Here is a 14,768-nt window from a genome sequence, read left to right as displayed (position 1 = left end):
ACACATTAAATTCAATTTTTTTAGGAAATTTGATCTTTGAAAAAAAAACATTTAGGAGACAATTTACCCGTATTAGAAAGCAAACCATACATATAAGATTAGCCTGATATAAAAAGAAAACTTAAGAAAGAAATTAATCCATGCAGATGTGATTAGCTCAATTTTGTAAATTAAGCATTTACAAAACTAAGGAGAAAATTTCCAAATCAAGATCCATACACGCAACATTAGCCCGATTTTAGACAAAAAGCAATCTATACACATGAAAGCAGCTTATATTTGTAAACTAGGCGATTGCAAAACAGAGAGAGAATTTCCAGATCAAGAAGCCATCCATGTACACCAGGTTAGGCCGCTTGAAATACGTTTTAGATCGATTTTTCTAATTGAACAAGTAATCTACGACACACCAGATTAGCTTTAATTTGTAAGTTGGTCATTTTCAAAAAACAGTACTCTAAGGGTTAAAAGAGATTTTCCACTCGTTTGCCTTGTTTCCTTGACTGAAAGCAAATATTTAGAAGAAAAAGTTCCGAATCGAATACTACACCGTGATATCATTCGTAATGCGCACTCTGTTTGTCTTGTTTCGTTGAAATTAGAGACTGAAAACAAATTTTTCGAAGAAAAAGATCCGAATCGAATACTAGACCATATCATTCGTAATGCGCACTTTGTTTAGACCAAAAATTTTTTGTTGATGTTTTTAACTTAAAATATAAGTTAGTTTATTTAGATTTTGACCTGAGCTGTGGCATACGGAAATTTAATACATACAGTTTATATTTTTACTCAATGGTGTTTTAATTAGAATTTAGGAAAAAATAATTTTTTGAGGAAACTAAATTTTTTCACTTCGTATTTAACTGAGGAAGGCGAGTAAAATAATGACAGAAGTTCGTAGAAAAGCGTATATTTTAAATTCTACGTAAAATTTCCAAATACTTGCCGTTGATTTAATCAGTTTTCGTTCCCCAGACACGCAATTCTGTGTCATTTCTGAAACTATATTCTTTCGATTTGTTCCATTGGTGAATGAAAAATTGCAGATAGAACAAGAAATGTGCTTGGCTCATCAATCTAACTGAACTTTTTATCTAAAGGATGAAGCTATTCACAAATCAACGTAACCACGCTCGCGAAAAAAGGATGGAATTTAAGTAAAATGCAGTGGCAAACTTATAAGTGTACCCGTGAAAACATCATGAAAAAGCGCGTGTGTTGGTAGAATCTTGATTTTCTGTTCTTGACGTATTCGCTTAAAATGCACGCATGATCATAGAATATATCTAATGGGGCCTCTTCTAGATGTATATAAAAAGAAGCGGGTGCATCTTTTCGGCCTTCAATACTAGGTATGACGTGAAATTCACAGCAGTGGCCATGTATTGTGTAGAACCAAAAGAACACAAACTTCATGTCTTGCTTGCTCACTTGTAGAAATGACTTTTGACAAACTTTAATAGGGACGTCGTCGTATTTTCTTAGATGCTGGAGTCTGCAGAAAATATCCCAACTTGCCGAATTTGTTTGCCATAATTTGAAGAATAAAAAACAAAGGCCAAACTCAGCTGGATTGTAAGAACCTTCAAATAACTGCTCTGGTTGTATTTTAAAGGAATGAATTGTTTTCACAAAATATGCAGGGTACAAAGGTAAATTAGTCACATCGTTGCGTGGAAGACAATTTAGAGAGTGTTCTGAAGACTTAATAATTACATCTGCAACCTTTTGATAGAATTGTTGCTGGTAACAAAATTCCAGTACAGACGAGCGAGTCCCCCTACCTACTTGACATGCAAATCCCAAATCTATAATAATATTTACTGCGCGGAATGGTATAAGAGTATCAACACAAGAATCGTTGGACAACTGTTTAAAAACGGACGCTATTGCTTTTTTTTCATTTATGTTGGTATTATCAGATATCAAGCGGCAGTAAAGACCGACGGACATCGATGACAAATGTGTGTGTGATTGCTTCTAATGGAAACATAATGCATCGTCACCTATTCGATTTTTTTCTGAGATCTATTTTTAGTACGTACAATAAGCTACGAAGAGGACGATATAATTTCCTATTATTGTCAGTTGTTGATGTTATAAAGCAACTGCCAAGCCTTCTAAAACGAGAAGAAATAACTTCGTCTGCTTGCAGGATTTCTATTGGTTCTACAAATGCATTCTTGAACCCCATTCCATTCTTCCTACCGTCACATGAAAGCACGTTAGGTTTCCCATCACATTCTACGCATGTTTTCCGGAAATCAATATCCATGTGAGACGCTCAACCCAACTACTATGCTATGAATAATGGAACTGACATGAATTTTTCATTTAGAACACGGCGACAATCTCGAGCTTCCATTATTTTTATAACACCCCTGAAAGTAATTTTCTCCCTATTCACGGCCTCTGTAAACTCACAACCTATTTCATAACCAGCGCAAATTTTAGAGGATCAATAATACAAACAGCATATTTAACTTAACATGTAAAAATATATAAAAAAACAAAAAGCTTTCAAAAGACAAAGACAGACTTATCAACATCAACGTTACGCAACTTTCAAAATGGCCGTAATAACACTGCTCTCTGCTTTACACATCACTTTGTCGTGGCTGCAAAATCTCGGATTGGTTTTTCAAAAAAATCAGGCGTTGCAATTGAATGCTACACGCGGGAGAATAAAACAAAGTCGGTAAATATATATCGCATTTGGTATTTTGTGCAGATATAAGAACTTCGTGATTAATTAACAGGACGCGCTTTTCGCAGACAAACAGGCAAAATACCGCTATTATTAAAAAGACTAACGATGTTATACGTCTATTGGTTTTTCGGTCAGTTGCTCATAAAGTTGATCTTGTTAATTCACCATATGATTTTTTAACAATAGCCAATAATAATTACATTATTTAGAACTATTTTCAGCTTTTGTACTCTGATCCTAACTTCAATGGAATATCAAATCTACGGAGACTCTTTAAATGAGATAAATTTTATACTTATGCCTTTTTGGAACGTCCTTGTTCCATGTAAATATCAGTTTTGACTTTTACTTTGGAATTCTTCCATATCTGTTAATAAAGTATTTTTTTCTTTTTCCTAATGATACGTTATATTACTGACATGCCTTCTCCAGAATTTCAGCCTAAGAGCCTTTGCCGATAAAAAGTTATGACCTGTGAAATTTTAACTACAAACAATGGAATAATTTCATCGTAAACGGCTCTAATCTTTAATGTGATATAGCTTCTCTACGGCAGCAGCTTCTTCAGTCGGACAAAAATCATTGGAATATTTAAATTTTTATGCATCTAAGAGATTTATTTGGTTTAAGAACTAATCAAGCTATACTACTGAAATACTGCCCCGAAAAACTTTTGCATGGTCTGAAATAAAAACACACGCAATGTCTTTGGATTGATTGGCCTGCTTTAGGGTTTTTGATGCGTCATTTTCAGGGAGGACACTTGTTTCTACTGCTGTACGGATAAGTACATAACAGTAAAGCCTGGTAAATTTATAGTATGATGCCTTGCCTCAGATTGGCATTTTTTAGGACTTGTGATATGTAATTTCGCGGGGGTATTAGTCCAAAATATCTTTTCTATTGGTTATCGATGGGCATAGAACACTACCGCCTGTTCAATATATTGTACAAAAACGTCTCTTTGTTTAGCCTGCAATAGGTCCGTTAATATGTCTTTTTGCAAAAGGCTATTTGAGCGATATATCGTTTCTGTTTGTGTATGGATGTATATCCAACCTCAAACTTTGTCTACTTTATAAAAACAGCTTTCCGTAAATGGCAGTTATGCGAAATATTGTGGAATATTACGTTGGTTATGGCCGATTGACAGAAAAAATATGTATTTTTATGAAGCGACAGAGATTATTATGAAGGTATTATGCAGTATTATGCGATATTACGTTGGTATGGCCATCAACAGAAAAATTATGTATCTTTTATGGATTATGAAGGTATTATGCAGTATTATGCGATATTACGTTGGTTATGGATTATTGACAGAAACATTATTTATTTTTTATGGAACGATAGAGAGTATTATGAAGGCATTATGCAGTATTATGCGATATTACGTTGGTATGGCCATCGACAGAAAATTTATGTATTTTTATGAATTATGAAGGTATTATTCAGTATTATGCAGTATTATGCGATGTTACGTTGGTTATGGATTATTAACAGAAAAAATATGTATTTGTTACGTAGCGACAGAGAGTATTATGAAGGTATTATGCAGTATTATGCGATTACGTTGGTATGGCCATCAACAGAAAAATTATGTATTTTTTACGGATTATGAAGTTATTATGCAGTATTATGAGATATTACGTTGGTATGGCCATCAACAGAAAAATTATGTATCTTTTATGGATTATGAAGGCATTATGCAGTATTATGCGATATTACGTTCGTATGACCATCGACAGAAAAAATATGTATTTTTTATGAATTATGAAGATATTATGCAGTATTATGCAGTATTATGCGATAATACGTTGGTATGGCCATCGACAGAAAATTTATGTACTTTTTATGAATTATGAAGGTATTATGCAGTATTATGCAGTATTATGCGATATACGTTGGTTATGGATTATTGACAGAAAAATTATGTATTTTTTATGGAACGATAGAGAGTATTATGAAGGCATTATACAGTATTATGCGATATTACGTTGGTATGGCCATCGACAGAAAATTTATGTATTTTTTATGAATTATGAAGGTATTATGCAGTATTATGCAGTATTATGCAGTATTATGCGATATTACGTTGGTGATGGATTATTAACAGAAAAAATATGCATTTGTTACGTAGCGACAGAGAGTATTATGAAGGTATTATGCAGTATTATGCGATATTACGTTGGTATGGCCATCAACAGAAAATTTATGTATTTTTTATGAATTATGAAGGTATTATGCAGTATTATGCAGTATTATGCGATATTACGTTGGTTATGAATTATTGACAGAAAAAATATGTATTTGTTATGTAGCGACAGAGAGTATTATGAAGGTATTATGCAGTATTATGCGATATTACGTTGGTATGGCCATCGACAGAAAATTTATGTATTTTTTATGAATTATGAAGGTATTATGCAGTATATTACGTTGGTTATGGATTATTGACAGAAAAAATATGTATTTGTTATATAGAGAGGATGTCGGATAAAACCGGTTTCATTTGTCGGGTCTATTTGGTTGGAGAAGTATGACTGAACGTCTGTCGGTTTTTTATGTCGATAAAGTATGAAGGTTGTTAGTTATGTTGTACGTCGTGTGTCGGGGCCACTTAGCCCGGTGCTAAATGAAGTCGTTGCCGGCCAACGAGGGGCCAGTTGTGTTCCGTACGATGTCATTCACTGTACGAAGTTGGACTTTTTTGCCGTAGCGCTCAGACCATCCTCCTACAAAACTGACCATCTTCGTACAGCGGCGAATATCGTCAAAAAATAAAACTTTTATAATATAATAATAACTTTTTAAAAATATCTTCTTTTTTTTATTTCATTTTCAAAAAGAATACATTCTTTTTATTGATTGATTTTATGCGCCATGCTTTCTGGTCGTTTCCTATAGTGCTTGTTTCTCATGTTTCCCCTCGTTTCTCCCAGTTTCATACCGGTTTCCCTGTAGTTTCCCTGTCGTTTGTGAAAGTTTCCCCCGTTTTTAGTATGTTTCACATTATAGTAGTTACGATATAATCTCATCATTAAAATAGTTGGATATTCTGCACGCTCAGTACAAGTTTCCAAGCACACAGTTGCGTTTATACCTTTTCGGTTCTGATGACTTCCAATGAGTAGGAAGCTTGTTCTCCTTTCTATGCACATTTGTTTAAAATCAATTATATACTTAGCTATGCAAATTATTTCTGTGTTTAAAAATTGTGCTGGACTGTTTTCCATAGTTAATTTAATAATTCTTCGATGGTAGTTGTTGAGAGCATTTAAACAAATTATCAACAGCGACGTATCCAACGACTATATGTTGTTCTATATGACAATAAATACATGTTAACACATAGTATCATAACAGGACATAAAACATCATTTTGAGAGAAATTTCATGTTGAAAATTCAAGTGAAATTCATTTTTTGGGCGTCTGAGTTTGGGCGCCCATACTGGTCTACCGGTATCCAATTCCCACTGGATACGTCGCTGTAATCTTAGAGGCTTTGTCAGTGGCTGTGCCTGTTTGAATGATTATATTCTTGCGGTCGGATTCGCATCATAACACTGGTTGAACTAATCACGAGCCAGTATTCAGGTTAAGCAGCCGTTATAAAATGGTGTGCAAATGCCGTAATCATAATGTTTTTGTGGTGAAACCTTCATAACTACAATACTGCATTTTTCAGGGAATTCTTTTTTTTATTAGTCAAATCTTTAATTTGTTTTAGATACTGCTTAATTCTTGCCATTTTGCGACATTTTATCGCAGTTTTGCTTGTAAATTCTGTTTAATTAATGTTGCTACTGTGAAGGTTTGACCGTGAAAAGTCCACTTTGTACCCCATCCGAGAGCAACGAAGGAGAACATTCCGACCGCAAGAATATAGGTCTAAGTTTTAGCGATTCTACGTCAATATCGTCAATACTAGAAAAATTATGCGTCTTTGCAGTAGCAAAGGTTGGTTAGGTTGTGGTCTTATTCCAGAATAATCAAGATGATCTTTAAAAATGTTTTTAGGGAAAGCCTTAAAAACTTGTTAAGTCCTTATGAGTTGTGTCCAAGGCTGGTTCATACACTTTTTTCAAAAATTCCTTCCTTTTTTATGTCATTAACTTTTTTGATTTAATAATATAAGATGATGATGGTCTGAACACGATGACACGATAAAATATCTACAAAATCTGAGCCTGCTCAGCGCATTATAATTGATGATGGACACTCTTGTTTGGAAAGTGTTAAGTAACGCTCCTATTAATTGCTTTAAACAAAAGATAATTAAAGTATTTTATATTAGATCTTTGAAACCAGATTTGATAAACAGGTGGAATCTAAAAGGTTATTTTTGTATCATAACAGATCACATAATTTATGACAAATCTCTTTTACATTTCTTTTCACTCAATTAGTTTTTTATGTCTTTTGGGACATGTTTTTAAACTTTTAATGTATATACATTATATCATCGTAATATTTTTTTAGTAATTCATTCTACAGTACAGTCTGAATGTAATCTACCGCGGACGCGAAACTCACATGAATAGTTACACAGAACAATAACATTGTGATAGATTTTGTTTTTTTTAAGAAAATAATTGCCTCGCTGATAAACAATGACCCTACTGTTAACATCAATTTATTTACTGAGATAGATACAACCCCAGTCATACAACACAATTAAAACTAATCTAAAATATAACAGTAGTCAACATAGTAAACATCTTAAACATTCTCCCATCTTTTAAGAGAGATAGCATTCTGCAATAACTGTCTTCTGAACAAAATGAAATGTTTAAAAATAAAAGAATGTAGTTTTGTTTTCTTTTCTTTTTTGATTCGTTCAACAACAAGAATTATTGTCCCTGACATATCATCTTCCTAGGGGCTACAACAACTTGCTCATAACGTAATCAATCAAACGTAATCTTCCCATTTGTTAAAACATTCATCAACCGCTGCAAGGATGCTCCTCGCTTGGTCATTCCATCTGACAATTGTAATGATGCAGGTACCCATCGAACAGAAACTTTTCCTTCATTGACCATTTGTTGAATAGCTGCTATATCGATTCTAAGACGTTTTACTGACACCAGAGTAGTAGCATGAATATTTTCATACAAAGATTTATTATCAATATAAGCTGTTATGGGAATACAATTCTCATTTGTTCTCTGTGAAAACAAAATCTGTGACATTAAACAGCCTATGTAGTATGCATTATCAATACCATTAACTAAGGATAAGGCTTCAGCAGCAATGGTACTCTTAACAACCCTCTTGATCTTCTTTGAACACCAAGAAATTGGGAAACATTTCCCATCCTCTGCAACGACAATCACTATACTACCGCCAGCACTGGAGACGCCATCTGGTAAGTTTGCATATGACGCATCTGAAAAGACTACCAACTTCCTCAATTCATACTTTGACATATTTGTAAAGATTAAGCACACATTGTTAGTGGCTTTTATTTTCTTTATAACCTTGTTAGCCACCAAAAGATGCTCTACTCTTGCGTTTTTAATGAAAACACTTAATTGAGAAATGTTTATCCCAATGTATTTAAAGTTGGTCTCTTCTATCTTACCAACCTTATAGGTCTTAATCAACTGTGACATAATAGATGCTTCAAAAATTTTATTTCCTGCAAGTACAAAATCATCTACATGCATTATAAAGATGCCACAAAGATTGTTATCTGTATCTTTCCAGTAGAAAAGTGCTTTATCTACTGTGGACTGCTCTGCCTTCAGCTTTAATAAGGTCTGACGTACACTGAAATAACAATTTCTTGGAGCATCGTTTAAGCCATAAACGACTTTAACAAGCTTCCATGTGAATCCATTTAAAACATTTGCTTCTTTGGGTGGTGTAACATAAACATCACGATCAATAGTGTGACCTTGCAGAAATGCAGACTTTACATCTAATGCCACACAATTCCAATTCTTGCAGGCTGCTATTCCAAAAAACATACGAAGAGTGTCTTTAGCTGCAGTTGGTGAGTCATTTTGCAGTTTGTGCTCTTCCTCAAATCCTCTAACAACAAGACGTGCCTTAACAACTTTAGAGGAATCCACTTCTTTTTCAGTGATAATCCATCTTGTTGATATCTTACTTTGTTTATCATCCGGAACCTGTCGAACAACATCAAACAATTTCCAGTTGTCTAATTCCTTCTGTTTTGCTTTAACTGCCTCTGAAGTATCATGTACGTGTTCTGGAAGAATAACTACATTGACACTTTCAACTTTTTTCCAATCTTCAACATCCTTAAAATCTAGGCACATTTCATCATTTGTACCTTCTTTCCTTATGTTGTACCAACTACTGTACTTCCCTGTAGCTTTTCCACCTCTACTTATCACTTTTGCTGAAAACCATTCTGGTACATCTTTCATTTTCACTTCAACATGGTTGTTAACTTTAGGAAAATCATGCTCTTTTCGGACAGACACCTGTTGTTCTCCTTCCAAATTCATTTCTGCTTCTGGTACATCTAAAACATTTTCCTCATGTTTACTTCTGTTACGTTGTTCTTGTTGCACAGGTGTAGCATTTGACTCTTCAACCTCTAAATCAACCACTACTTCTGATTGATGATCACCTACATCTTTGTTCTCTTTAAGATCTGTATTGTCAAGTTTGTTCTGATTAGAGCCAGAAAATTCTTCACCCACTTTAACTAATCGACAAGGTGGGACTCTGACATACACACTGCCTTGTCGAACAAAAACAACCTTGCCGTCTTGACCAATAACTTTAGCAGGACCCCTCCACCTTGGTGAATCATCACGTTTATAGTAGACTTTCTCTCCAGTGTAATACTGTGTGTTAGTACTTCGAATCTGATGATGCAAAGCTCTTCTAACTCTTTCTGAAGCTTCAGCTTCAATATAAATGCTTTACGTGCATTATGAAGGGCATTAATATGCTTTGCAAACACATGTGATACGGTTACACCCTCTAAAGCTGGTGGATTTGCATTTAACACTGATGGCAAATTCGGATTCCGTTCGAAAACTAATTGATAGGAACTATAACCAGAATTCATATGCAAGGAATTCTTGGCATTAAGTGCCCAGACCAAACCAACTTCCAATGATAATTTTGGGTTTTCATCAAGAATCTTTCACAAACAATCATCTACAATTGCATGGTATTGTCACACAATCCATTTTGCCATGGACTACAAGCTGCTGTGTTTAAAACTTCAATATTTAGGTTATCACACATATCCCGGTACTCTTCATTAGCAAATTCTCCTCCATTGTCTGCTAATAAGCGCCCAGGAACACCAAATCCATTGCCAATCCACAACTGCATGGTTTTGTCAATAATAACAGAAGGTAATTTGCTTTGAATTAGCTGCATCAATGAGGTAAAACAACCATATTTTACTTTTTACCCATTCTTTAAGATCCATTACAACACACTGACTGAAATCAGTAGCTAATGGCAGTGAGACCACTGGTCTAGGTGGTGTCCGTTTAAACTTCTTGCATGTTTCACAGTCCTGTTCAATGTGATCCAGGATTCTCTTACAGTCTTCATCATATAGTTTTGCATCAAGCAACAAACTTGCTAACCGTTTTGCAGTGGGATGTCCAAATTGCTTGTGCAATTTTACAACTTTCTTTTCTTTTTCTTTAAACGACTCATTTATCAATATTGAGTTGGATAAACAGACTTCATCCTCTTTCAAGGGTACGCAATAATGGCCTGATGTATTCTGCAAATCAACTAATGTACCAAATATTTCAGCAGTGTCGTTTACCAGATCTAATTTCATGTCCGCTTTCTTCATACCTGTTTTACTAAGAAGAAGAGGTATATCACATTCAACTATGTCTGTCACAATTTCACATTCCTTTCCAGCCATATTACATGGTATTTTAACTTTGCCATTGGATTTTAATCTTTCCCCACCACCGAATCGAAAAACAGTGTCACTGGGAGATCGTTGTATTTTACACTTTTGTTCTGTTGTTAGTGAATCCAAATAACACTTAAGCCAATCTTCTCCGGTAACAGTTGCTGAACAAGCACTATCTAGTACAGCACAATTAAGAGCTTCTGACAATAAAACACTTTTATCTTCAATTACTGCATCCGTAAAAAGAACTGCTTTTTCCACCATATCATTTTCATCGCTTGCTTGGAACACTGGCTTGTCAAAGGTTTTATTCCCATGAGGACAAAACCGAGCAAAGTGCATAACTGACTGACAAATGTGACATCTAAGTGGTTCACCCTTTTCATCAAGTGGATTATTTCTTTTACGTAATGGTCGTTGATTGTTTCGTTTATAATTATTTCTGTTACCATATCTGAAACGTTCATTTTGAGGTCTAACTGAATTTCCATGAGTTCCAGTAATAAATACAGGTTCAGTTTTAGTAATAAATGGTTCAACTTTTATGCTTTCATTGCTATTAGTAGGTAATGATTGTTCTCCGCAAAACTTTTTTAATGCACTTTTCATTTGTTTAAACATAGTATTTACTTCTTCATAGTTTACACCAGTAAGTACAAGCTGTCTGTCCGAATGTTTTAAACAAGCTCCATCAAGTAATTTGAATGCTAAAACACTTTCTGGTAATGCCATATCAAATTTCTTTGTTTTATTGTACAACTTTTCAAATTCTATTATATACAACTCCATAGTTTCATGACTTTTTCTTTTATAACGATCAAAGTTTGTGTAATGTTCATACATATCAGTTAATTCATCTTTCTTAACCCTATTCGGTCCGGGGTTTTTCGAACATACCATGACCGGGGGGGGGGGGGATTCCGCCCCCCCTCAATAACTTTTCATAGGGTTGTTCAAATTGAATCAAACTTGGCACACTTATAGTACGTCACAAAAGGAACAAAATGGCGCCAAAAAAAATTTGCTTGCGTCAGCACATTTTCTGTGACGTCATCAAAAGCTTAATTGTTAAAAATGCCACTATCTGCTTAAAATATAATTACTTTTGTTCTAGACCGAATTTTTACATTCTGTTTGAAGTTTCTGAAAGGTAAATAAAAGTTATTTAACATATCTTCCGGTTTTTACATGGATCGGATAAAAAATTGCCAAAAATTTCCCGAAAATCCGTTTTTTTTCGATTTTCGGGTAAAATCCGACAAAATCGGGAAATCGGATTAGTCACGTGTTCAAATTATTCCAAATGATTCTTCTTGATAAAACAAAGTTGTGTTGCAAGTTTCAAGTTCTAAGGATAATCCTAACAGGAGTTATTATATTTTCCCCATTATAAGGATTTCATAGAGATTTTTAGGGGTAGTTTCGAGTAATGGCCAATATCAAAGCCTCTGAAAGGTATGGGACCTAAAAAATTAGCATGCAGGTGTCTAATAGATAAATGTTGAAACTCAGTAAGTATCATAGCCATATAACAAAGAAATCAGGAGTTATTAAAAAAAAACCGTCAGGGGGGGCGGAATCCGCCCCCCCCCCCCCCCCCCCCCCCCGGACCGAATAGGGTTAAACAAGTTGTCCATAAACGCTATCAAAGTGTCTATTCCATCTTCTTTATTCAAATCAGCAATACTAATCTCACTGAACACTTTATCTCTTACTTGTGTTGAATCTTCTTCTGGTAAAGATAAGGCCACTGCGATGCCTTGCTTCTGCTTCTCTAAATCTGTTCATAATGTCCATGCTTTCAATTCATCAACATAGCGATTATATGGTTTCTTGTCATTAAAGACTGGGGGTATCTTGTAATTGTGACTCATCCTCTGCTACCATTGTTAACATCAATTTATTTACTGAGATAGATAAAACCCCCAGTCATACAACACAATTATAAACTAATCTAAAATATAACAGTAGTCAACATAGTAAACACCTACACGATCAATTGTTTAATCATAATAGGTTACAAGATCAATTTTAGCAATCTATATATTTTGCGCGAACTCTTGTGAAATTTTTTAATTGCAGTAATTAAGTGCTTTTTAGATCGCATTTTAAAAGTTTATAAACAAAAAAGCGCTGATAGAAATGGTTTTTTAGATCGCATTTCAAAGTTTAAAATCGAAAAGCGGCGATAGTAATGTTTTTTTAAGTCGCATTTTAATAGTTTAAAAATGAAAAGCGGCGATAGAAATGTTTTTTAAGATAACATTTTAAAAGTTTATAAACAAAAAGCGGCATTTAAAAGTTGTGAGCAACAATGCTTCTAATATGTTTTTTTAAATTAAACCCACTGGAATCTTTTTTGGAATTAAATCAACAATACATTCTTGCGCAATGTATTATAAAACTTTGCAAAAGATTTTTATTATTTAATTACTTCACTCTAATACTTACGGGAATAGCTTATTAATACATTTACATAATGCATCTTGTATTACAAGAAATATAATTGCTCCGATATTTCTTCGCGAGCGCATTGTTTTTAACACGCAAATATAAACTCGCAAAACCCTTAAGGGATTTAATTATAACAAAAGACAAATGACTGCCGTCCTCCACACAATGGTGTGATATTGAATTCTGAAAATCTTTTAAGGCATATTTCTGGGAACATTTTTCAACTAAAGTTTTGGGTTAGTTTTTCAATTTTGATTCTGATGAATTTATCTGATGGTAGATAATTGCCAGATAAAGCAAAGAACAAAGAAGCACACAAGGGAATGTTACAGTTTATTTCACATACTGTGGACAAATTCTTTAATCAAATATATCATGGAGAACCTTTGCGCAGGAAACATAGAAGTGACTTAGATGAAGCAATATTGGAGGAAGAAGTTTTATTTTGCAAGAACAATGTCTGTGTTCACACTCCTTCTCTCTTGACAAAAGATGAACAACATTCTCCAGGATATCTATGCTTGAAGAAGATTTACAGAACAGATGTTGAAATATCTGACTTGATGCTTAATTGGATACCAAATGCTTTACTGGCTGCTGGAAGTACAGACGAAGCTGAGCTGATGACAGTTCCACTAAAACCTAAAGCAGATTTTCCTTTAGAATTAAGAGAAGAGAAAGAAGGCAGTGTTGATGTAGTTAGTACTGAAGTAGCAGGCAAAAATTCTCCACCACATGCTCTTCATAACCCAGATAACAGGGTGAATTTATTACACTCATCAAACTATCAAATAAGGAATTTTGAACCACCATTAGGAGGTGTTTTTAGCATTAATATCAGAGATATGAAAACAATAAAATTGTTTTATACAAATAGTGGAAAAGATTCTGGACAATTTGTTATTGGTAGTTCAGAAAATCAATACAAGGTCTTTCACTTCCATAGCAATGGACTGTTAAAACTGACAGAAATTTTGGATAACTGGAATGGCTGTGTAATGGACAAAGATTTATTGGCATACGAAGTTAGTCAACAAGTTTACTATGTCAGTGCTGAAGAGCAACCAGTTAGTGAAAATTGGCCTGAAATGCATCCGGAGGAAGGCCGGTATAAACCCATGAATATGATCAATTGGCTAAGTTATGTTAATCGGTTGGGACAAATAGAAGATGTATATAATTTTAAAAAGGTAATCTTTATTCTAAGCAAAACTGGTTTTCTTATAAAGTACTGGCTTTGTGACACCTAACATACAATCCACACTGCTATTGTGATACTGCTATTGTGATAAAGAAATTCTTCAGCATCTTTTAATCATCATCATGATCTATTGTTAAATTTTTTTGTGATCTCCACAATTTTACATGTGTAATTTGTGATCATCATTATGTTGTGTGTTGTCATTAAAAAAATAAAAAGTAAGTGTTAAAGAGAAATACTTTTCAAATTGTTAGGGATCGTCTTAACGATCGTTTCAAAAATAATCGTTTCAATTCGTATAATTTTTTTTGAAACGATCTCTATACGAATTTGAAACAATTTTAAAATTTTTTTTTTTGCCAAAAAAAAACGTTTCGAGTTCGTTTCAAATCGTTTCAAAATAGTTTAAAATCATTTTGTTGGAACGAAAATCTTTTTGCAATCGTTTCGCATTCGTTTCACAATATAAACATCAATTCGTTTCAACAGTTTGTGTAATTCGTTTCAGTTCAAATTGTTTAAA

General features: G+C 34.0%; 1 protein-coding gene across 2 annotated transcripts in view; it reads left to right on the top strand.

The window, feature by feature from the left end:
- The first annotated feature begins 12,200 nt into the window (after positions 1-12,200).
- The window catches only part of LOC130648376 (TBC1 domain family member 16-like), a 41,563-nt gene continuing 38,995 nt past the window's right edge, over positions 12,201-14,768 (top strand). For both annotated transcript variants that reach the window (XM_057454417.1, XM_057454416.1), the window contains exon 1: positions 12,201-14,234. In XM_057454417.1, the coding sequence (XP_057310400.1) occupies positions 13,368-14,234 (867 nt within the window). In that variant the 5' untranslated portion in view covers positions 12,201-13,367. The remainder of the gene's footprint in view (positions 14,235-14,768) is intronic.

Source organism: Hydractinia symbiolongicarpus, chromosome 7, assembly GCF_029227915.1.
Source record: "Hydractinia symbiolongicarpus strain clone_291-10 chromosome 7, HSymV2.1, whole genome shotgun sequence".
Taxonomy (NCBI): domain Eukaryota; kingdom Metazoa; phylum Cnidaria; class Hydrozoa; order Anthoathecata; family Hydractiniidae; genus Hydractinia; species Hydractinia symbiolongicarpus.
The sequence above is the reverse complement of the archived record's forward strand: the minus strand, read 5'-3'. Positions and strand labels throughout refer to the sequence as shown.